Raw genomic sequence first — 23,892 nt, forward strand, 5'->3', positions numbered from 1 at the left:
TAGTTGGGAAGGAGACAATGAATTTGGAAAGTCACTTACGGAAATTATTTCCTAATGGAAAATGAATTTGGAAAGTCACTTACGGAACTTATTTCCCTACTTCCATTAGGATGTCATTTTTCTCATTTTAATAAGTTTGTTTCTCTTGAGAAAGTATTTTTCAAATTATTTTGACCAACAAAACATGAGAAAATTAAAAAATATTTTTCGGTAGAGTTTCCTCTTCAAAGGAATTCAAAATTATTATACATACATATAATAAATACATTTTAACTTATACATTCATGGTGTGAAAAAAATTCAATCGAACACCTTCCACCATGTGTAGCTCTGCCCTCTTTTCAAAAATGTTTTCGCCGTTGTAAGGAATGCTTCCTTGGGATTTTTGTTTCAAATATTTTCGTTTTTCCAGTCACTGCTTTTCATTGAGTACGTCTTTTCAAGTCATGCATTTTTATTTTGGTCTGGTGAAGTGATGCCTTTTGCCTTCATTGATTTAATATAAATAATGCGATGCGAAATTTTTTGTGCATTAATGAATTACGTAAGGTCTTTACTGCAAAAAAAAAAAAAAAATGTTTGAAGAAGACCCTCTGATTTTTTTGGTTATTTTTAACTAGTAAACTATCTTTGACGTTTAAATTACATGATTTCCTAAAGCTAAAGATAGCACATAAGGCATGAATTAAGACCTTTTTCCAATCCATGAAATTTGCATTGCCTGTAAAAAGGCCTAAAAATTATGCATGGTTTCCCTTACAATAAAAAATAGTCCAAACAATCAGCCTAAATAATTGAATGTTTCCATTCATGCCACATGAAACAGAATAACAATATCTTTGATTCCCCATTTCTCCTAATTTTCAAAACTATAAATTCAATCCAGAAAATTATAACTCCACACAAACAAAAGAAAATAAGAGGAAAACTCATAAATGGCCAATAATCAGAATGGTATCATTCTTTTTCTTCTTTTCACAATTTTTCTATCAAATATCGCCCTTCTTGTAGCTGCAAGTAGATCATCAAAAAATCTTGAAACTGAAAAGGCAAAGATATTAGCACATGACGCCATAGCTCAAAGCATTCACGAAGTTAAGGAAATGAAAATGTTCATAAACTCTCTACCGAAGCTAAAAAGTTTAAGATATTTACACACCATGAGTAGTACTTCACAAGTTGTTGGTTGTGTCGAAGGTATTATAGGGAATATGGAAGAGCTTAAGTCTACACTTTACTTGGTAAAGCACCTAAGAACATCAGATCCCTTGTTCGATGATTATTCACAATCTATGGAACATGTAGTGAGGAAGACAAAAAGAAATGGAAAGATATGTATCAATGCTCTCAAAGATGTTGAAGATTTGGTTTATATTACTATGCTTAGGAGGAAAATCAAGGATCTATCTTTGATTGTTGATAATGTTGTCGACCACCTTTCTGAGATTAATCCTGCAAGAAAAGCTTTAGAATTTCCTAAGAAAATGTATAGGATATAAACCATATACACTTGATAGCGTATGGCAATTTACATTAATAATGCAAGTTAACCTGTTGTAGCAGGATATTGCTCTATTTTTCAAATTACCATATCAAACTTGCTATTATCAGTTACTTATTGTTGTAAACAACTTGCCGGATAACGTAAAAAGTCTATTCATTGTCAGTGCATATAACTTAAACTCGTGTATTAATTACCTCAAGCTAATACACTCCACATAACACATATTCAAGACATTTGACATGCACTTCTCCCAGCTGCATTAATATACAACATTACTCAACTTCATAGGCTCTACTCCACATTTTGGAGTTGTCAGCTTTGCTCAATTAAAATCCTAATACAACAGAACTGTCACGTGGATAGTGCCAATCTTACTTTTATCAGGTACCTGCTCGTACAAGAAACAGCATACGACTAAACTCTGTTGTCAGAACAGAAAAAGTCAGCAAGAAAGATACTAGACCATATTAGAACGTGCTTCGAGATTTAACTAGCACTACAAGTTAAGAGCATAGCCCCGAAGGTATGTCGAGTCCACCCCTGATTCACGCACCAATGCTACCCGTCCTGTACGAGCCACCTACAAGAAAGAAAATAATAATGTGGATAAGAGGGTAACACTACTCGAAGCAGGTTCTTGTTAACTTTAGAGGTCGTTTGGCTGGAGTTTGTGGAGATTTAACCTCCACATAAAAACTATCATAGAATTATACAGTGTTTTGGTGCTCTTTTTTATTTCCCTCATACATAATACTTGCACAAGCTAGGCAAGAATTTATGTAATATTTTCTTCATACTCCAGTAGTTAAGAATTAAATAAATTTCACAACTGAATGTCTTTACTGGTATGCTGATAATTCAAGATCATCAGAGTACATTGCTATAGGGGCATCACGCCACATAATGTATGATTGTGATACTTGTGAATTATTTCCAGGGATCGGTTTCCAGATCCGATGACTGTATGTTAGTGCTCTCTTCTTGAAAATTTTCACGTTCTTAAGATATCTTATTAATGTCTTTAGATTTGCTTGCAAGCGCCATATATCCATAATATTGCATGACAAAGATACATCAGGAGAAGTCCCGCTCAAAGAGCCGGATGTCTCAGAATCAAAAGGTAGCTACTGACTCAAGGGTAATAGTGGGAGTTTGAAGCTTGCTTACACTACTGTCAATTTATGTTGGCTTAATTACTTGTACTAGCTTTAAGATCGCCCACTTGACCTCTTTACATAGTTTTATAAATTAAGAGTCATTTTCCTCTTAGTCTAGACAATAGGTCTTCTCATTTGGGTCAAGAATACTCGCCCAAGCAGCATACAGTCAAGAATACTCGCCCAAGCAGCATACAATCATTAATAAGCATTGACTCAAAAAAAAAAAAAAAAAAAAAACATTGTTAATAAGCAAGCATACCTGCTTACCAAAGGTCTGCTAAACTAACTATTTTCATCTGCTCAGTTACAAGCTAAACATGCTATAACAATCATTCATCTCACAGCTGGAAGATTAAATAACATAGATTAGCACTTGATATTCCTAGTCTCTGTCTTTAAAGGAGTTCCATGCTAAACGAAAAGATTGATGTTATTTTTATATATTTCGGAAATCACTAAATCACTACTACAGTTATTCAAATGCACATGCCACCAGAATAGGAGAAGCACAAGCAATATCATTGGAGCTTTTAAATGCACACACTTCACAATATCAATCACTTAGAACTGTGCTTGAAGTTTGATTTTAGTGCAGTCAACTTTTGGAAAGCACAAAAAAATAAACCCATTAAATTAAATACTATATGCAAGTTTTCTGAATCTTTGTCAGGCTAAACAAGTCCTGTGTAAGTTAATGTTTGGTTCATCTGTTCTGGTTTCAAGAAAAACGTCCTAAATTCATGCGCTAAACTTTGGATTGCTCTGTACTTGTTCAAGGAGGCAAAAGTTGGGGAGAAGGAACAAAAGAAAAGTTCAGAAAACATACAAACTCAGATTGCCCAAAATGCAGGATATAACACTTTAAAGATGCCAGCCTATACATGTTGATAAATCAAAATTCAGTTTGGGAAAACAAACCTCACAAATGCCATAAGGCTCCAGTAATCTTTGCAATGCCAACAACTTGTTAAAGTCTCCAGTCAACTGCAAAAAGTGCATAATTCAGAGAGAAGTCAATTGGGGATCGGGGGAAGACATGGCACAAGTATTCATGAACAGTCCTTTTCAATTATAATTAGGTTTACATGAGAAGGAAAATGGAGATATATGCAGTCACATAAAGCGGTGTCTAAGGCGTGTCATCTGACATCGTTTCGCAAAGAACTTTCTTTTGAATGTGTGTAAATAATACCTTTAACCAAAGAAATATGCATATATGATACTGACACTGCTTGAAAATAATACAAAAATAACTATCATAGGCCAGGAAGTAAAGCCTTAAAACTATAAATACTTCCAGACTTAAACCCATTTACAAGCGGAATTGTGACAATATCCGACACTGCTTGCGCGAAATCTTGCCTATACCCTGCTCCACCGGCCAAGTATGTTAATAGTATGGCATTAACATGTGTGCATTAGAGATTAACTGATTGACTGACATAACAAATCGCAAGAGAGAACATGTAAATAAAGGGTATAACATAATGGAAAACAAAAATGTAATCTTCTATATTATGCAAGAACCAATATACAACAAGTAACAACATGGAAAGAGCTGAACACACACAAAGACTTTTTTCAACTTTCAACTCCAATGCTACGTAACCAAAAAAAGAAAATTCACCTCCAATGTTACTGTATGATCAGACACATCAACAGGCTTAGCACGGAAAATACTGGCAATATCAAGGACATCCCTTCTTGCTGCTGCATTAGCAGCTACTTTAATGATCATTAGCTCCCGCTCCGCAAATGGTAAATGAGTTATATCTTGAACCTAGAAAAATGAGCACAACTGTATTATCTGTCTGATCTAACAACTCCAATGAATAAGATTTAAGTACATATATCAGAAGAATGAAATTTCTTAGAGTGGCTAAAATTCTCATCCAGGCTGACAATTTTGTTTCACTTTACAAGCTTTATTTTCTTATTGAGGAGTGTGGTTTTAATTACTATGACCTTCATGGTAAGGGAAAGGTGATTTCTTAGAGTGGCTAAAATTCTCATCCAGGCTGACAATTTTGTTTCACTTTACAAGCTTTATTTTCTTATTGAGGAGTGTGGTTTTAATTACTATGACCTTCATGGTAAGGGAAAGGTGAAAGTACGATACTTCCTGTCTTTTAAGTTTTAGAAAACTTATAGTAGAGTTGGCAAAGTGCAACGAGCCTGGAAGATGAACAAAGCTAAGTCCACTGCTGGGAAGGTTGAACGGGAAAGCAAAAATCTAAGAGATATAGGTTGGGAACTTTAAAATACTAAGACAAAAATGATTATAAGAATGCTAGGCCAGAGCATCCAAGGGTGTGGCCTACAATCAATGAAGTGGGTTGAGAACCATGAGGTTTCAGGTTCACATCCCAGAAACACTAGGTGATTTCTTCCCATCTGTCCTAGCCTTGGTGGATAGAGTTACCTGGTACCTGTTACTGGTGGGAGGTGGCAGGTATCCCGTGGAATTAGTAGAGTGTAGAGGTGCGCGCGAGGGGGCCCGGACACCACGTTTATTAAAAAAATTTGCTAAGCCAGCTAAAGACCAGGATTCTCAGAAGTCAAATTGAAGGAAAAGTAAAGAATTCCTAACAAATAGTAAAAAGTAGTTTAACCCTTCTTATACAAGTATATTGAATCTCCATGGTAGGTAAACCTTCCCTCAAGAACCTAATCATCTTAAAATCAGCTTGTAGATAGCCCATAAACATCTGTCAACTTATAAATTTACCTCATGAACATCTATTAACTTGTAAAATTGATTAACCAATTTCCCTATAGTTTCATCCGTTCCAGGGACTACCGTTGTAATGCGTGAAAGCCCCTCTAACTCAGCAGGGCCTACAGCAAGACTCTGCAACATAATCATTGAAACGAAGCTCAGGTGAGAAAATTAAGAGGACGAGAAATTGTAAAGGAAGCAGCAATAATCAGAGGAAGAAACAACCTGAACATTATACCCTCGTCGAGATATAACACCACTTATCAAATTTAGGACCCCGGGAGTATTGTTGACGAGCATGGATATTGTGTGTGACCGAATCCCACTCAACTGCAGTATCAAAATAATCATCAGATTTGCAGCATGTAGAGGGAACCAAGAGAATCACATTGGCAGAATAGCCTCCATAAGGTACTTTTATTGACTAAGACTATAGTTCTTATCTAACGATGGATCCACTTTGATTAATTAATACTTGGTTCAACAAAAGGCCTGTCCTGAGAATGTAAGTTTAGAATGTGGAATTTGGGAAGGATGTACAGAAAGTTTCTCCGACAGTCTTTCTCATATTTTTTTATTTTTTATTTTTGACAAGGTAACATCTTTCTCATTTTTGGAAAGAAAATTAAATATTCCATATATGTTAACACAGATATGGAAAGACACAGAAATAAACAGATTGATCTTGAGAAGCAGATTGGGTCCTTACATCTCCATCATACAGATATCCCCAGTGGGCATCGAGAACTTGATTAACTGAGAATTCATCACTGGATTCCACAGGATAAACATCACCCTATATTCAAACCAAAAAGAAGAAGATTTGCAACTTTAGATTAAATTAAACACCGCAAGAAAAATCAAAAAGAAATTCTCACACATGCACAGGTTGAAATTGAAGCATATATCACAGCGCAAAAATATGTCCTAAAGTTTTTGTTGCCAAAACTGAATGCAAACTCACAGTAGTGAGTTCAGCACCTTAAACTATCATAAATAGAACGGGGAACCATAAGAAATGCAATCCTAATATCAATGACATCAGCTCACACAGCTATGGACAATCATTAATTCTTTTTCTTGATAACTTAATCTTATATATATATTATCGATGACCTACTGAAATCTAACAAATTAACTGAGATGAGTTTGATATTTGTTTTGACAAGATATCATGAAATAGAAACTAAGAATCAAGATTGCACTTTATTCATTAGCAACCTGCAACTTAACTCTTATGATCCAAGAATCTAAGGCCTCTATTTTCGCTCTCAGCAAGGAGGAAGATGGCAATCAGAAGCCCAGTTCATACCCACACTTCTGCCTCTAGGAACTTCTAGAGATTTCAAAGTGAAATATGATATAATGATATAACTATTTTCTCTTTTTCCTTTTATTAAAATCCTAGGAAGAAAACAGCATTTTCACTGTGCAAATCGATCTTCTACATCACAAAGTTCCAATTTGCGAAATGAAAATGCGAATAGATAGCATAACATTCACGCTGTACATATTGTTTCATTTACATCACAAATTTTATTTTAACAACTGGACATACTATGTTTGAAATCCTTCAGGAAGCTTAGTGTAGGTAATGACTTAAGATTAACAATTAGCTGATAAAATCACATCCAAAGGGAAAAACCATGAGAAGTCGGAAATAGAAACTAGAAAAGAATTTTTAATAAGCAAGTCAGATGAAATTAGTTCCCCCAACGTGTAGCAAGGTAATTACAAGTTTCCACAAGAAATTCATGTAACTCTCAAGCATGTCCACCTCAACCAAGACTTAGTGTATATTATACAATCAGATACCAAAAATGCATGAAAATGAATTAAACCAGAGTGGATTTGAGACCATTACCCTCCCTGAATCACTGCTTGCTTCATTGTCAATTGATTGACTTTTGCTGTTCAGGATACCAACACTGGGAATTTTTTCTTCAAGATCTGGATAGGAAGCTGCAGAAAACCTCCAAAAAGGAGCATCCTCACCCATCCTTTCACGTCTCAGAGCAATCTGTGGTGACAATGATCAATACATAACAGCATCACGTCATCCCTATGGCATTCGTCTTTTTAACTTCAAAGATAGCTACTTGATTGGATTAAGTGGGTCATCCTGTATACTAGAGTCTAGAGGTATTATTGTAAGAAAACCCTTAATATTATTGTTGACAAGACATTTTGAGACAACATCTGACTAATAACAAATAAAATAAGAAATATATGACTCTGCAAACTTTAGTCAGTTATCCAATTTATCAGAAGCAAACCTTAAAGAGCACGTATAACCTAGGATCACTACAGCAGGTCCCCAAAAGTTACTGGCCTAAACTCAAAGGAAGCTATAATCTAGAACTATGCAATCAGAGAACATGATAACTAAAATCATCAAAACCATTTAGGCATATGTGCAAATATTAGAATATATCAGTCATTTCAAACATGGAAAATATACCTTCCCGGTTCGAGCTAGTTCTTTTATCCCAAACTTGCTTAAATTTCTCAAAACGGCAGCCATCTTCCCTGGATCACCAGTTACCTATGTCAACCACAAGACAATAAATCTGCTTGTTATTTTAAAAAGTACAAGAACTTGATTGGCGCCAGAAAAATAAGATTATGCATATTATACACACATCATACTTTAAGGATGACAAAGGTGATCTCGCTAAAGATCTTCCTTCAGTTAAAGAATTGACAATGAAGAGTCCGATGTCCACCGCTAGTCAAAATTTTTACTAGCTTTCTTACTCTACCACTTTTTATTTATTTTGAGTTTAAACATAGTAGGGTCAGGTAGTCATACAGATTTGACTAGTATTTATGTTTCTTTTCTTCCAGATTCAAATCTTTTCATGTTTTAATCTATTAAACACTTCAAATGACATGTAAAAGCGGCGAAAGAAGATTGAAGTTACCTCGATAGTCAGAAAATGTTCTGATATATCCACAATTTTTCCTCTGAATATGTCCACCAACCACATGATCTGCATATCAAAATAAATATAATGAGATAGTACATAGACTAAGACAAGAAAAAAAATAGCACGTCATAATCCATGTCTCGAACGATTTAGACACTGTTCATTCTTTATAAGTTGTAATTGGAAGATGGAAAGGTTGAAGACCTAGGAACCTTAAAAGTGTTTTACTGAACGCATGCAATCAAATTACTGCCAAAAAGGAAAGGGACCCCATTTTCTCGCTTACAATGGATCTTCATGGAATTACATCCTTCCTTAATAGATTTTCAGCACTTTTTCAGGAAAAAATTGATAGGGAAGATTTTCAGCTCTTTATTTTCCCATTTGATCAATTTAGTTAGCACAGCTGGTAAGCGGACTTAGTTGAATTGAGCCATGCAAATAGAGGATTAATATGCTAACTACAGCATGTCAGAGATTTAAATCTGAAAAAAACTACCCCACAACAATTTGGCCCTAAAGATTAATCAATAGAAAGACTGTTCCAACTCATTTATTTAAAAATATTGCAGGTATGGAAACAAAGTTAAGCACGAAAGGCGAGAGGTGTCTTGTATACTTCAGCTTTTGTAGTTGCGTCTGCCTTCAGTTTTATGAGCATCAATTCTCGTTCCACTTGTGCTTCTTTTGACAGATCCTCCACCTGAAACAGCATAGCAAACCAAATTAGGAATAATGATCTGTTTTATGACAACTGAATGCAGTGTAGAGTTAATTTTGTTTCACTGCAGAAGAATTTAAGGATACACCTCTTTTTTTTTGAAGAGCAAAGATATTTAAGGATATGCCTTGATTTAATGATTATGCACGGGAAGTTGACAGCAAGTCATATCCCGATTAAGAGAATGCATATCAGGTGCCAGTTTAACTAATCCATTGATTGGACGAGAGAGGACATCGTTACTAATAATCTCACATTTTGCATGTCAAAGGCAAAGGAAAATCTTCTACAAAAAGTCTTAAAAGAACTTTTGCAAATGACGATTGCCTACAATTTTAAAAATTATCGTCCCTCCGTTTCAATTTGTTTGTCTGGTTTTGACTTGGCACGAAGTTTAAGAAAGTAAAGAAGACTTTTGAATATGGTGGTCTTAAACTAAAGATATGTAGAATGTACCAAAATGCCCTTTAATCTTGCAGTCCTTAACATGCCATGTGGAAAGTTGGAATTAAAGAATTACCAAAAAGGGAAAGAGATTCTTTTTTAAACGCACTAAAAATGAAAGTAAGACAAACAAATTGAAACGGAGGGAGTAAATGCTTTTAAAAGACCATATCACAAGCAGGCAGATATTGTGCGAGTTAACAGGGGATCGATCAACAGCAATGTATAAACGAGTAACTGATATGTGTGTGGCTAGTCATGCCCATAGGCACAAACACACACCTGGACACAGTGTAGCCTATAGAATTTATCAAATTGGTATCTTCCCATTAGAAAGACATCCTTAGAAACCCGGATAGATAAATTTAATAAGGTTATCAACGAAATACAGCGTGATATTTCAGAAGATAAGACTAACCTTCATGACATTCACAAGCTTGTTGAGCTGCTCTACAACTTGTTGCAAGACCTTCTCAGTTCCAGAGACCACTATGGTAAAGAGAGCTTTATCCTTGTTCAAACCAACAGCAAGTGACTCGATATTGTAACCCCTTCGAGCAAAAACTCCAGCAATTCTGTTTATTATACCACTTTCATCGCCGACAAATACTGAAATCGTGTGAGATTTCACCCTGGCAAAATATAAACATTGAATTACAACTCCATGAGGGTCAGGTATTAACCAAGTTCTATATAACTCATGGTGACCATCAAAAGGTAAAGAAGATTATTTCTTTGACAAGTCAATCAAAATCTAAATAAGATAGAAGACTAATTTTCCGAAATAACCAAATCTGGTCAATTGTACAACTTGCTAATCGATCCTTGACCTGCCATGCTATCCATTTGGCAGCCTTCTTCCAGTCTGAGTTAAGTTCAAAAAGAATAAATCCGGGGGAAGAGAATAACCGATATAAAGAGTTGAAGAAGATTGTGATGTACAAAAACTCATTATATATACATAACCGGAGAAATTTTATCCTTTTATCAAATCCGTTGGTTAAAAAGCTGGTATTTTGATAAAGAAAATCTGTTACTCGAGCAATATAACACTTTTTACTGTTCATGGCTTAATATTCCATTAGAATCACAAGACTCAAAAAATTTAATCAACCAAGAAACCAGTCATGTCATACATGGACTATCAAATGGACTAGTGCAAAAAGATAGGGAGAGAGAAAAGCCAAAATAATTGGAATCTTATGTACTTTTACTAATCAAATTGGAAAAAGGCCTCATACTCCACAAAAAGTGTCACTGTCACAGCAATGATAAACTAACTTATCTCCTGACTTTATTTCAGATCGTCTAATGGACAACCCCTAAAATAATGGATACACGGGGACTATATTTCCTAATGGAAAATGGTCAGTCGGTAGGAACAACCTTTTGAAGCACACAGTGTTATACTTTGCGCAATTCTGGTTGTACTTTAGCCCAAAATATCTCCAATCTCTCTTACCAATCTCCAAACAACTCAATTATCCTAAAATTACCAGCATCCAAACAAACTCAAAGGATTAGCTTCGAACAAACTACAACTTCAAAATGCACCTAATAATGAACAAAATATGCCTAATTGTTGCTTAACGAGAGCTGGAAGGCGAACAAGGAGGTTATACTTTGCGCTATTCTAGTTATACCTCAACCAAAAATATCTCCAATCCCTCTAACCAAGCTCCAAACAACTCAATTACCATAAAATTACCAAAATATCCAAACAAACTAAAAAAAAAAAAAAAAAAAAAAAAGGATAAGCATCTAACAAGCTACAACTTCAAATTCACCTAATTATGAACAAAATATGCCTATTTGTTGCTCAACGAGAGCTAGAAGGCGAACGAGGAGGTTAAACTTTGCGTTATTCTAGTTATACCTTAACCAAAAATATCTAACCAAGCTCCAAACAACTCAATTACCATAAAATTACCAAAATAAAAAAAAATAAAAAAGATAAGCAGCTAACAAGCTACAACTTCAAATGCACCTAATTATGAACAAAATATGCCTATCTGTTCCTTACCGAGAGATAGAAGGCGAGGAGAATGTTATACTTTGCGTTATTCTAGTTATACCTTAACACAAATTATCTCTAATCAAAATATTAGCAATATCCAAACAAACTCCAAAAATTAAAAAGTCTGAAACAAATTACAATTTTCAAATGCATTTAATAATGAACAAATTATACTTAATTGTCACTTACCGGGAACTTGAAGGCGAAGGAGGAGTAGGCGCTATAGCAGTACGTGTGACAGAAACAGCGCCATTATCAGTACTACCACTTTCACTACTACTCACCGCAGCATTAATAACTGGAGAAAGCTTTTTAATACCGATATTGAAGTTCCGGTTGCCGGTTCTTATCACCGGAGCTGGTTTACTCAAACACTTCTTCCTCAGCCCTTCCATTGGATACTGTGATACTGCTGCCGTCGCCGTCGCCGTCGCCGTCGCCGCCGCCGCCATGGTGGTTTTGCTCAAATTTAGCTGTAAGTATACTCTTTGGAGTGAAATGAAAAGGACGAGTAGTAGCAATTTGCGAGTCGTTTTATATGAAAAAAAAAAATTGCATTTTTGTCCTTCAAACGACTCTGGTCTTTAATTAATGCTTTTCAATAGTGGCATTTATTTTGGAAACTAGCCCAACGACTATTTAGTGTTATTATTTATGTTACGTATTACGTAATTGTTTTCAGTGCTTGTTCTTTAAATATTTCCGTGCTTTTTTACTCCAAATTACTGATTTGATTCCGCTTTTGTTATATTATTCCCGTATTTTTAGCATTGTGACTTTTGTGTCACGAATGTGAAAGTCTTGAAATTTTTAAGTTACAAAATAAAATTATTTAATTTTGTGGGATTATAAAAAAATGTAGTTGTGTGATCTTTTAGAAATTTTCACACGAATATTTATTACTTGCTTTAAATAAAAAGCTAAAAAGTTTTTCTCTTTTCATTTCTCAAATTCGAGCACAGTTGAATAATATCACATAAATTGAGACAAATAAAATAATCAATAAAAATAATTAAGTATATTTTTTAACGGCTCAATGTCATTATTCATTAACATTAATTTAACTAAAATTGATGACTTGGACCGTAAAAGGTTATTTTGTCTATTATAATATGATGACTTGAAGGAAATACATTTTAAAATAACCTTATTAACGGTAACTCTATTTGTTTTTTCTATTTTAAAGAAATCTAATGATATTTTCCGTATTTCCTCCCCCCTCCAATTAGAAAAAGAATTTTTCATTCTTTGTCGACTTATAATTCTTTACTACACTTTTAACGTAGTGGCTATCATTCTATAAGCTTTACTTAGGTGACTAAATTTATAAGAGATATCAAAAAAGTCTAGGTAAAATTTCATAGTTATTTTCTTACATAAATTAATGTAAATGGGCTTAAGGTCTAATGAACATTAGCTATTAGAGATAAAATTAACGGTTAAAATAAAAAATTTGATGAAAAATTATACAAAATATTTAAGTTATTTGAAAATTTTAAAATCAAACAAAAATACCATCATTTCAAAAATTACAACTTTGTTGATATTTTTAGTTTATACCCAAATAAATTACTCTAAAAAGAACCATTTTTACTAACTATCTATACAGAGGTCATTATAAAAATTCATTTTACTCACTATTAAACTTGCTAACTATAAATAGTCTGCTTTTTGCTTTCTGTATTATGCTTTGCACAACTAAACTTGTTCATTGATATAAATTAAATAGCCACACGAAAACTAAGGAAAACACATACACACTGGCAATGCAGTTGAGACTTGAGAGTGTGTAAAGTTGGGGCCCACATTTTCTAAAATTCTTCAATTTGTGTGGGGCCCAAATTTTGTACCTATCTCTTGAAAATTGCGGCTGATTGAGATTTTAGGCCCCTAACTCTAATTGCATGATGAAGAAATAGTTGAGAAATGTGCCCAATTTAAGCAATTAAACAAGTTGTCTCATTTCTTATTCATGTTCTACAAATGGCTGTAGCATATAAAAAAGGTGAAATATCTGAAGTACCCCTAAAGCAGTTGGTTAGCCCCAAGGACAGGTGTGGAAATTACATAAAGATATTTTTCTGGTCTATCTCAGCAAAGGTGCAACAACAAAAGCTAAGGTATACAAGCATAATAATGCAAACACTAATTAAAATTCTTAAAATACCCCTGAACCATGGTAAATAAGGAGTTGAACTCCCTCTTCTGTATAGGTGGCAAAGTAAAGTGTTTTTCCAAAAAGTAGTTTTGGTAAGAAGCACTTTGTATTTGGTCAATTAATTTAAAAAATAATTATTTGAACAAGGTTTTAAAAAATGTTTGTAAGTGTATTTTTCTCAAAAGTGGTTCGGGACCAAATAGGCTATAAATTGGCTGGTTTTTCAATTTTGCCCTTTTAAGTGTTTTTTATTCGTGCATGACTTATAAGATATTACAATGCGAAAACATAAATTTATATCCCGCATAACAAATTACTTTCTCCATTATTTATGTGATACACTTTCTTTTTTTGTCTGTTCTAAAAAATAATGATATATTTCTATATTGAAAAATAATTTATCTTTCCTCTTTTACCCTTAATGAATTCATTTACAGTTACACAAATATTTATGGCTTATTTTAAACCACAAATTTTAAAAAAAAATCCTTTTTTCTTTTAAATTTCATATCTAATCAAACTATATTACATAAATTTGGACGGAGGGAGTATTTATTATGAGCTGAAAAAATTAAAAATCACCACAAAATCGGGGCTTAAGGGCTAATGAACCGTCTTACATCACCTGCCGATGAAACAGTGGTGGAAGAAAGCTAATATCACGAGAGTTCACTGAAATTGAAAGGTCACCTATGGCCTAACCTGAGACTGCCACGTACAAAAATTTGGAAAAAGAATTATAGCTCACATGATCAAGCTTTTAAAATTAATTTATTTTGAGAAGTGTTTTCTGTCAACAAAAATCATAGAAATATACTTTTTTAGTGTATGAAAAACACTTTCTCCTACTACTCACAAATACAAATTTTTTTCTTAATTTTAGCAAACACCTTAGATTTCTGAAATAATTACCTTTAAAAAAAAAAAATTGTAGCTTCTCAAAAAGTTGGCCAAACAAACCATTAGTAGCATTAACATATATATATTTTTTGCATATTCATTATTCAGTTGCTGATATATGGAGAATAATTTATGTATAAAATTCAACATAGCAATATATATTACATTGGCTGATTGTATTAGCATTATACGTCCCTTTAAGAATAGTATTTTTATATTTGGAAACAATTTAATTTTGAACTTCTACTCTTAATGATATGATTTATAGTCATACAAGAATCCATAATTTATTTTAGATTATAAGTTTAAGAGTTCTTTTTTCTTAAACTTTGCCACGGTAAATAACATGAATTGGAACATAAAAAGCATATTTTATACATCTTAAACATGAAATAAAATTAAAATATTAATAATATGTAAATTAAAATGACAAAATTACTGTCATCATTCAAACTAATATATTTTTTGTAGAGATAATTTAATTTTAAACTTCTTATCTAACTCTTAATAAGATAATTTATAGTCACACAAGTATCCATAATTTATTTTAGATTATAATTTTAAGAGTTCTTTTTTCCTTAAATTTTGTATGCAGTCAATTAAATAACATGAATTGGAACATAAAAAAATGTTTTTTATAGAGCTTAAATATGAAATAAAAATTAAAATATTAATAATATGTAAGTTAAAATGACAAGATTACTGTCATCACTCAAACTAATATCCTTATTTATTCAACAATAAATAATTTTCGAACTATAATTCTTACATTATAATTCCTGCCTAACTAATTTTTGCATTAAAATTTCGGACCAAACGAGCCCTAATTGTAGGAGGAAGTAGGGCTATGATATAGCAAGGAACAGAGTTCAATTCTTTATTTCCACCGGTTGACTGCCTTATACGGCGTCGTTTTCTCCACCAAGCTGAATTATTTTATTTTTATAAATATAATATTGAAAGCCCACACTCATATAATTTGAAAGTGATGCTACTCGTGGAGCTCGTGAAAAATATTTGATTGTTGGAATTAAAAAACGTACAACCTTTATTTTCCTATCCTACACGTATCATATTTTATGCTTGTCTAAAGTTTTGCACATATTTTAATAATGGAAAAAGGGTCAATTTTTTAAAAATTTGATCTTTTATGTCCATCTTATTTATTTAAGTCAATTTTTTTGTTTTTTATTTTTAAAGTCTACATTTACCCTGTTATTCACAATAATCCTATTAAATTTAATCCTACCCTTTATACAATTTTTTTGTGTTTTTCCCGTCCAAATTTACCCTATCTCTAGCCCAAAAAAATTTACCCACTACATTCCAAAATAAATAAAATTACAAGTTAAATTATGTATTTGTCTTAAAAAGGATGATTATTTATTTAGACAGAAAATTAGGATACATAAGTTATAAGTAGTTCCAAATTTGATTTGAATTAAATAATTTCATCAAAATGGAAGTTAAAAATTAAAGGGTAGTTTGTTAATATTACTCTTTTGCTTCTTCTCAAATTTTTCTTAAACCAAGAAATAGTCAATATTAAAATTTTTGGAAGACCCATTAAAGAGAAGAATAATTTAAAAAAAATAATTAATACATCTTAAACTTTGAAAATTTTATTCATTTTGGACCATAAAATAGTGACATAGATTCGTTTATATTGGAATGGAGAAAGTAAAACTAACGGTTACTCGGAACATGGTGTTGATTCTAATAGATCGACGACAAATTCTTTTATTGAAGGCACTTGTTTAGGAATATCGAGAATCCACAATTAAATGTATACTACAAAAGTAGCTAGATATTTTGTTTTTAATTCGGAAAACCTTAAACATACTATATATACCGGAAAATATGGTGTATTTGTTAAATTTTTGGTGTATCTATGTTGACGCATTTATCCGTTGTATACATATCAAAAAATATGATGTAGTTGTGTAAAGTATATGTATTCGTTTCTATTGTATTTAATACAACAAGCCAATTTATTCGAGAAAAAAATTGTGTGTTTGCTAAAAGCCGATTTTTACGAACGTAAATATTGAAACAATTAATTTTAAAAAATGTTTGAGCCCATTTTAATAATGGAAAAAGGGTCAAATTTATCCCTCCATTTTCGGATATTGTCTACATTTACCCCCTGTTATGCTATCCTATTAAATTTAATCCTACCCTTTATACTTTCCCGTCAAATTTACCCTATCTCTAAAAAAAATTTACCTACTACATTCCAAAATAAATAAAATTCTGGGATGTGACATACCCTTTAAGAAAGTAGTTAAACGACGTTAATTAAAGGGTAGTTTGTTAATATTACTCTTTTGCTTCTTCTCAAATTTTTCTTAAACCAAGAGATAGTCAATATTAAAATTTTTGGAAGATGAAGAATAATTTAAAAAAAATAATTAATATCTTAAACTTTGAAAATTTTATTTTTTTTTAGATTCGTTTATATTGAATGGAGAAAGTAAAACTAACTCCTCGTAGCCGAAATTATTTTTATTAGGCTTTTTACTTCCTAAAGTTTGATCAAACAGCGGTTGATCAATTAATTTAAAAACATTAATTTATTTTTATTTTTCTCTTTTCTTTTTGCTTTCTTTCTTCAAAAGTTTTAGCCTCTCATTAATTTATTTTTATTGCTTTCTTCAAAAGTTTTAGCCTCTAATTTAGCAACACTTCTCAAGGTGGAAACAGAGAGGGTGAAACTTGGCATGTTTCAAACGAAGTAATGACAACGATCTAATTGAGAAAAAGAGGTTACTTGTGCAAATGTATCTAAACAATGAACTTGTAATTACCTTTCTTTTCTTAATCGTCAATTATCACGGTTACATATCTTGGTAAAAATATTAATGTAATGCGCATAATTGGATTAGTAAATACTTAAGTTCATCTAAATCTTGATTAGAGGAAAGGGAAGGGCTAAAATGGTAAAGCTAATGGAGCCATCTTTAATGATTGCAAAAATAAAAATGAATCTCCTTAACTCTTAAAAAACGTGTAGTGTATATTATCATCCATTTATAACTTTATGTGATTAAAGGGTTAATTTATATTTCATAACTATGCCACAGGTGAAGGAACATGTGGTGTAAATTTACTTCACTAATATCTACATCAACTCAATAAAACATAAAATATGTCTTCACATGTATGATTGTTTTCAACCTCATTGTGTAACAAAGTGGGGACCTTCAAATCACCTAGGAGATTCGCTAGGTGAAGCTTGTCACCAAGATGGGAATTTTTTTAACAGACAACATAAAGTATTTTTGGGCAAGGAGGAAAATGGGTAAAGACCTCTTGACAACAAACACCTAAGCAAAAGTTGGCAATACAGAGCAAGTTAATTTTGATGAACAAATTTGAGCGAGTTGTTCAATGATAAAGGCATATTTGGATCAAAACCAAATATAGGAAGAAATATACAATTTTTTCCATAGTCAATGGGCAAATTTGAGCCATTCCCCAATGATAAAAGTGTATTTAGGACTAAATTCAAATGGAGGACAAAGTTATCCTACTTCCCACGGCTGCTGAAGGGCATTTTCAACCCTTTTCCCTTGACTAAATATAGAATATAAATCCTCTACTATACATTTTCTTCAATTAATCTTAAAAAGAAAAAAACAAGAAAATGAAAAAGAGAACACAAAAATTTGTAGAAATGACACCATGTATCGCTTTTAACATCCCTGCTAAAACGTATTCATCTTTAGAAAAATTATTTAAAGGTTAGCCAATTTTGACAAACTTCAAATTGTTCATGATGTTGCTGCTTATTCATTTTCTTATTTGGACCTTATTATCGATTTCAAACTATCTGGCCAGAAGTTAGGCTCCATAAAATTGTTTGAATTTGAACTACATGCAAATTTTTGATTTACGATTTAAACTTTAAATTTGACGGTCAGAAGTTAATTATGAAACAGCTAAATATTAAATAAATTTGGACTATTCTTTAAATAGGGGTCCTAATAACGACTATTTGTGCGTCCACCCACCACCCCCTTCCAAGAAGATAGGAATCTTTACATAAATAGTCGACCAAATTTAATTTATTGTTTACTTTTTTCAGCCAGCTTGCTCTGGTTATAACATCGGTTAAGATGTTAGGTGGCGACTATTAAGTTAAGTCTTCAGAAGAATATTGGTTTAGAGGCCCAAGCTACTATATTGGAATAAGTAAAGTAAATAAGGACATTTACATGACTACTCATGCGGCCATATGCGGGACAATAAATTACCAACCTATACCCATATTATGTTGAACCGACTCCTATTGATATACCAATAATCAATTTTTTAGTCAACTGGTGGAATACATTACATTAACCTTGGAGCATTAGCAGTTGGTACATCAATACATAAACCTATGCCCATTCCAGTCTTGTCTAACTTTGCTAAACTCAACTTTCTCAACCCGTATCTTGTTCGTTCTAGATACACGTGTTCCTACTCCATCCTCTCTAGAATCTCTTTTTCACGGAAGAAATAGAAGCTCGAAAAGGAGTATCTATGCCTATTCCACTCGCAGAGTCTTTTTGCATCCATGGCTGAATGGTTAAAGCGCCCAACTCATAATTGATGAATTCATAGGTTCATTTCTTACTTTATTTGTAGGTTCAATTCTTCCTTGATGCAATGGGACCCTCCAATAAGTCTATTGGAACAGGATCTAAAACTCCGCGATAAAGTAACTACATAACACTTTTTTGTGGATTATATACCTTCGGGTTATACAATTCACATACTTGTATAAAAATAGTTGAATCACATTATTGTATATAATTACAATATATAACATGTAACCTGTATACAGTGAAAGTAGTAATTATATATATATATATATATATATATATATATATATATATATATATATATATATATATATATATATATATATATATATATATATATATATATATATATATATATTTATTTTTTTTGGGTGAAATAGGAAATCATTCCATTTATTTTTACAATTATGAGTTGGCGACGGATTAGGCGAATGATATGTATCACCCTAACTTGTCTTTTTTTTTTTTTTTTTTTTTGCTTATGATTTAATAATTCAAAATTAACCAGACGGTCAGACCCATAAAAACTTATAAATCAGATTGTATATGGAAAAATCCAGCGTCAACTGAAACCAGAAGCAACATAGCAATTTAAAGCTTCACAAAAACAAATACTTATCTGCAAAGGTTTTTTTTTTTTTTTTAAGCTGTAGATAAATGGATTTGAATAAATATGTGAAGTTCAAGTATAAATGTCTAAAGTTAAAGAATAAATGTTTGTGTTTGGCTTTGATAATGTGACTTCGGACGCTCTGTCTAAACTCTAAACCGAGATATTTAAAGTTTGTTTGCACAAGTAATATGTTAAACTGTCTGAAACTTTGCATTGCCAAATTCAACTCTAAACTCGTATGTCTGAAGTTGATTCTGAATCGACTAAACTTACAAAAGTTTATAAGATTTGACTATGCCTTAAATTTTTGGTAACCATATGAAATATACCATACCAACAAAAAACACAATACAGCCTAAGAGCACCTCATTCGTAAAAAGGAATAGGCCTCAGAATACCAGAAAAGAAATGCAGCAACTAATTACAAAGCACCTTCTGCACTAGTTCTCTACATCTACCAGCCATCTTTGAACTTTGTAGTAAATCTACTCTTTCTATGATTCCCTTTCTTATCTGTATAACAGCCTCGCTTGTATGTACATTTAATCCTTGGAAAATCTTCCAGTTCCGGGCTCTCCAGGTGTGGTATACAATTGCTCCCCATATTGCAGCCATGGGTTCCTTTTTGAATTGCTTCCAGTTCTTCCTCTTGATACTATGCAGAGTCTGCTTTGTGTCTCCATCTGGAAGAGTAACACCAACCCACCCATATACTTCATGCTTCACCTCCTTTATCCAGTCACAGCTCCCAAACAGATGTGAATTTAACTCCATAGTTTGTCCGGCACAAAGCCAACATGATGTATCCTCCACGGGGATATGCAACTTGATCATTCTTTCCTTAGTGAGTAATTTTTTTGAACAGCCAACCACATTATAAATCTATGTTTAGGTTGAGCCAATTTGCTCCAAACAAGATCAGCTACCCTCATTCTAGTCCTGTCCCCAAGAATTACCAAATAGCTCTTTGTGATAGAGTACTCACCAGTCTGGGTTAGCAAGTACCGACCCTGTGAATACCATCCTTGCATCAATACTTTAAGTCCATTCACCTTCTTCCAATACCAGCTACAATCAGAAGGTGGAGTATGCACCCAAATATTTGTTTCAGTCTTCATATAAATTCCATGTACCCACCTCACCCATAGTGATTCTTTATTCATGCTAAGTTGCCATAGTAGTTTCCCAACTGAAGCAACATTCCATTCCTTGCTTCCTTTAATGTTCGCCTCCTCCTTGTTTCTTGGGAAAGCAGATTTTTTTCCCAATATACTAATGCTATCTTCCTTTTCTCCTCTATTGCACCCCACAAGTATTCTCTACAGATCCTATCCACATCCTTCAATATGTTTTGTGGCAATAGAAAAACAGTACCCCAGAAACTATGTATCGAAAATAATACTGCGTTAATTATCTGCAACCTACCAGCATAATACAAATGCTTTGAATATGTCACTCTAATTCTCTGGGTGATTTTCTCTACTAACATATGGCAATCGAGCTTGTTCCATTTTTTGGGAGAGAGGGGTAGGCCAAGATACCTAATTGGAAAGGAGCCTAGTATAAATCCTGTTCTTGCCAATAATTGTTCTTTTATAGTTTCATCCACTCCTGCTAGAAACATACTTGATTTGTCCATATTTGTTATAAGACCAGTGGCCCTACTAAAATGTTCCAAGGCTTCCATAATTCTATTCACGGAACTAAGTTGCCCTTTGCAGAATATCATTAGATCATCAAGAAAATTAGGTGGATAAGTTTGAGAGGCTTACACATGGGGTGATACTTAAAATCAGGAAGCATGCTCATAGTCTTCAAGATCCTAGATAAATATTCCATGACCAGTACAAAGAGCAATGAGGATGCAGGATCACCCTGCCTGAGTCCCCTCTGTCCAGCAAAATAGCCATGCCCTTCCCCATTCACTCTGACTGTGAACTTTATGGTAGTGACACACCTCATAATCCAGTGAACAAACACACCGGGAAATCCATATCCTACCAAAGCTTCCTCTAAAAACTCCCAACTTACCATATCATATGCTTTCCTCAAATCAATCTTCATTAGATACCTGGCTAATGTTTTTCTGTTGTAGTGTCTTAGCAAATCATGACATATTAAAATATTGTGCATCATAGATCTTTCCTGGACAAAAGCTGACTGATTATCTGTTACAAGGTGACTCACAGCATTCTTCAGTCTACTACAAATCAACTTAGAGATACATTTGTAGATGACATTACAACAAGTAATAGGTCTGAATTGACTAGCATACTCTGGCACATCAACCTTAGGAATCAATGCTATATTGGTTGAGTTTATTTGCTTCAACAATTTTTCATTATGAAAAAATTCCAATACAGTTGTAGTCACCTCTTCCCCCACAATAGGCCATGCTTCATTGTAGAATCCACTACCATAACCATCTGGACCAGGACTTTTGTTGCTATCTATTTGGAACATGGCTTTTTTAACATCTTGTGCAGAAAAAGGTTTTATCAGTTGCAATTGTTGCTCAAGAGTTAGGGTAGCACCATTCTTGAGAAAGTGATCATATGCCTTTATCCTTATGTCTGCCTTTCTTCCCAATAAATCCTCATAATATTCAACAAAAAGGTTAGCAATAGTGGTTGGATCTGTTTGCAAGTTGCCAGCACTATCCTTTAATTGCACAATGGCCTGTTTTAGTCTCTTATGCTTAATGACATAATAAAATATCGAGTATTATCATCCCCCAACCTGATCCAAGTGGCCTTGCTTCTCTGTTGTAAGTACACTTTAGCCAAATAAGAGGACTGTTTGAATTTTTGATAGGCCTGAGCTTCCTCTTGTTGAAACTGTATATTTGAGGGATCATGTTGTAGCTGCTGCTGAGCCCTTTTCAATATATTTCTATCTTTTTGAGCAATTTCCACTACCTTGTTGAATGCTTGTGAGTTCAACACTTTCAGTTCCTTCTTTAAAACCTTCAACTTCTTCACCACCTTAAACATTGTACATCCCTCAATAAGTGTGCACCATACCTCCTTAACTATGTCATTGAATTTGGGGTGTTGCCCCCACATATTACAGTAGTGAAAGGACCTGTGTGCTCTTTTGTTTTCTTCAGTCAAAGTAATTTTTGCTGGGCAATGATCACTTATACCCTCAGGCAAGAATAGGGCCTTGCAAAAGGGCATGTTGTCTAGCCAATCTCCATTAATAAATACCCAGTCAATTTTTGAGAAAATTATGTGTTCATCATATTTGTCATTCCAAGTATATTGACTGCCCTGAGACGGCAATTCTATCAATCCACAATCTACTACACGTTCATGAAAGTCTACTACCTCTACCCATGTGATTGGATTTCCACCAATTCTATCCGCGGCTGTCAATACAGAGTTGAAATCACCTAATACCATCCATGGCTTGTTGTTTCTGCTACTATGTTCCTTGAGTTTAACCCACAAGTCCTTCCCGTTATCTCTTGTGTTGAAAGCATACACAAATGTCAAATCAAATGTCACTTGAAGAGGCACATACTGTACCTCGCAGGTGATCATCTGGGCTGACATATTGAGGAGTGTAGCAGTATAGTATTCTGGTCTCCAGGTCATCCAAATTCTGCCATTGTAATGGCATTCCAAATTAGTCAAGTACGGCCATCCTCCAAATAATTTCTCTGCAATTCCTTCAATCTTGTTACTTTTTATTTTGGTTTCCAATAGACCTATCATGCCTACCCTTTTTTCATTACAAAGGAGTTTAACCTCCTTTTGCTTATTAGGGGTATTCAAACCCCGGACATTCCAACTAAGTAGATTAACCATTCCCAACAATGGGAATTGGTTGTCCACCCACATTGCCACTTGTACTAGTGCTGACATCTTTATTGTTTCCTTCAGTTTGCAAAGGCTGAAAATAATTTAGTTATTGGGCCTGAGTGCTTTGTCTAGTCTGAGCATACCCTGGCCTCATTGGTGTCACCCATCCAAATCCTCCTCCCTGACCCTGTTGAGCAGGTTTGCTATTTGTTGCCTATTTCCCTGGTCCTTGCATTTGTCTCTGTTTACTTCCTTCAAATGTTCTAACTGGCATTTGCTTTTGTGTGTTACCTTGAACTGCTGGAGCCACTAGATTTCTCACTGGGCTGGT

At 33.5% G+C, this 23,892-nt stretch overlaps 1 protein-coding gene across 2 annotated transcripts; it reads right to left on the reverse strand.

Annotated features, from left to right (window-relative positions):
- Positions 1-1,688: 1,688 nt before the first annotated feature.
- LOC132059048 (acetolactate synthase small subunit 1, chloroplastic) lies at positions 1,689-12,085 on the reverse strand. 2 transcript variants are annotated; one of them, XM_059451521.1, is made up of 12 exons: positions 11,685-12,085; positions 9,897-10,110; positions 8,933-9,016; positions 8,308-8,376; positions 7,845-7,928; positions 7,248-7,403; positions 6,093-6,179; positions 5,609-5,713; positions 5,393-5,515; positions 4,292-4,444; positions 3,583-3,648; positions 1,689-2,084 (listed from the first exon to the last, which is right to left on the reverse strand). In XM_059451521.1, exons 1-12 carry the CDS (start codon positions 11,945-11,947, stop codon positions 2,001-2,003), a joined length of 1,488 nt encoding a protein of 495 aa, XP_059307504.1. In that variant the 5' UTR covers positions 11,948-12,085; the 3' UTR covers positions 1,689-2,000. The 2 variants fall into 2 exon arrangements, with proteins under 2 accessions (XP_059307504.1, XP_059307505.1); XM_059451522.1 differs by lacking the exon at positions 11,685-12,085 and adding an exon at positions 10,290-10,479.
- Between the last annotated feature and the right edge of the window lie 11,807 nt (positions 12,086-23,892).

The sequence above is a fragment of the Lycium ferocissimum genome, chromosome 6 (assembly GCF_029784015.1).
Source record: "Lycium ferocissimum isolate CSIRO_LF1 chromosome 6, AGI_CSIRO_Lferr_CH_V1, whole genome shotgun sequence".
NCBI classification, from domain to species: Eukaryota; Viridiplantae; Streptophyta; class Magnoliopsida; order Solanales; family Solanaceae; genus Lycium; species Lycium ferocissimum.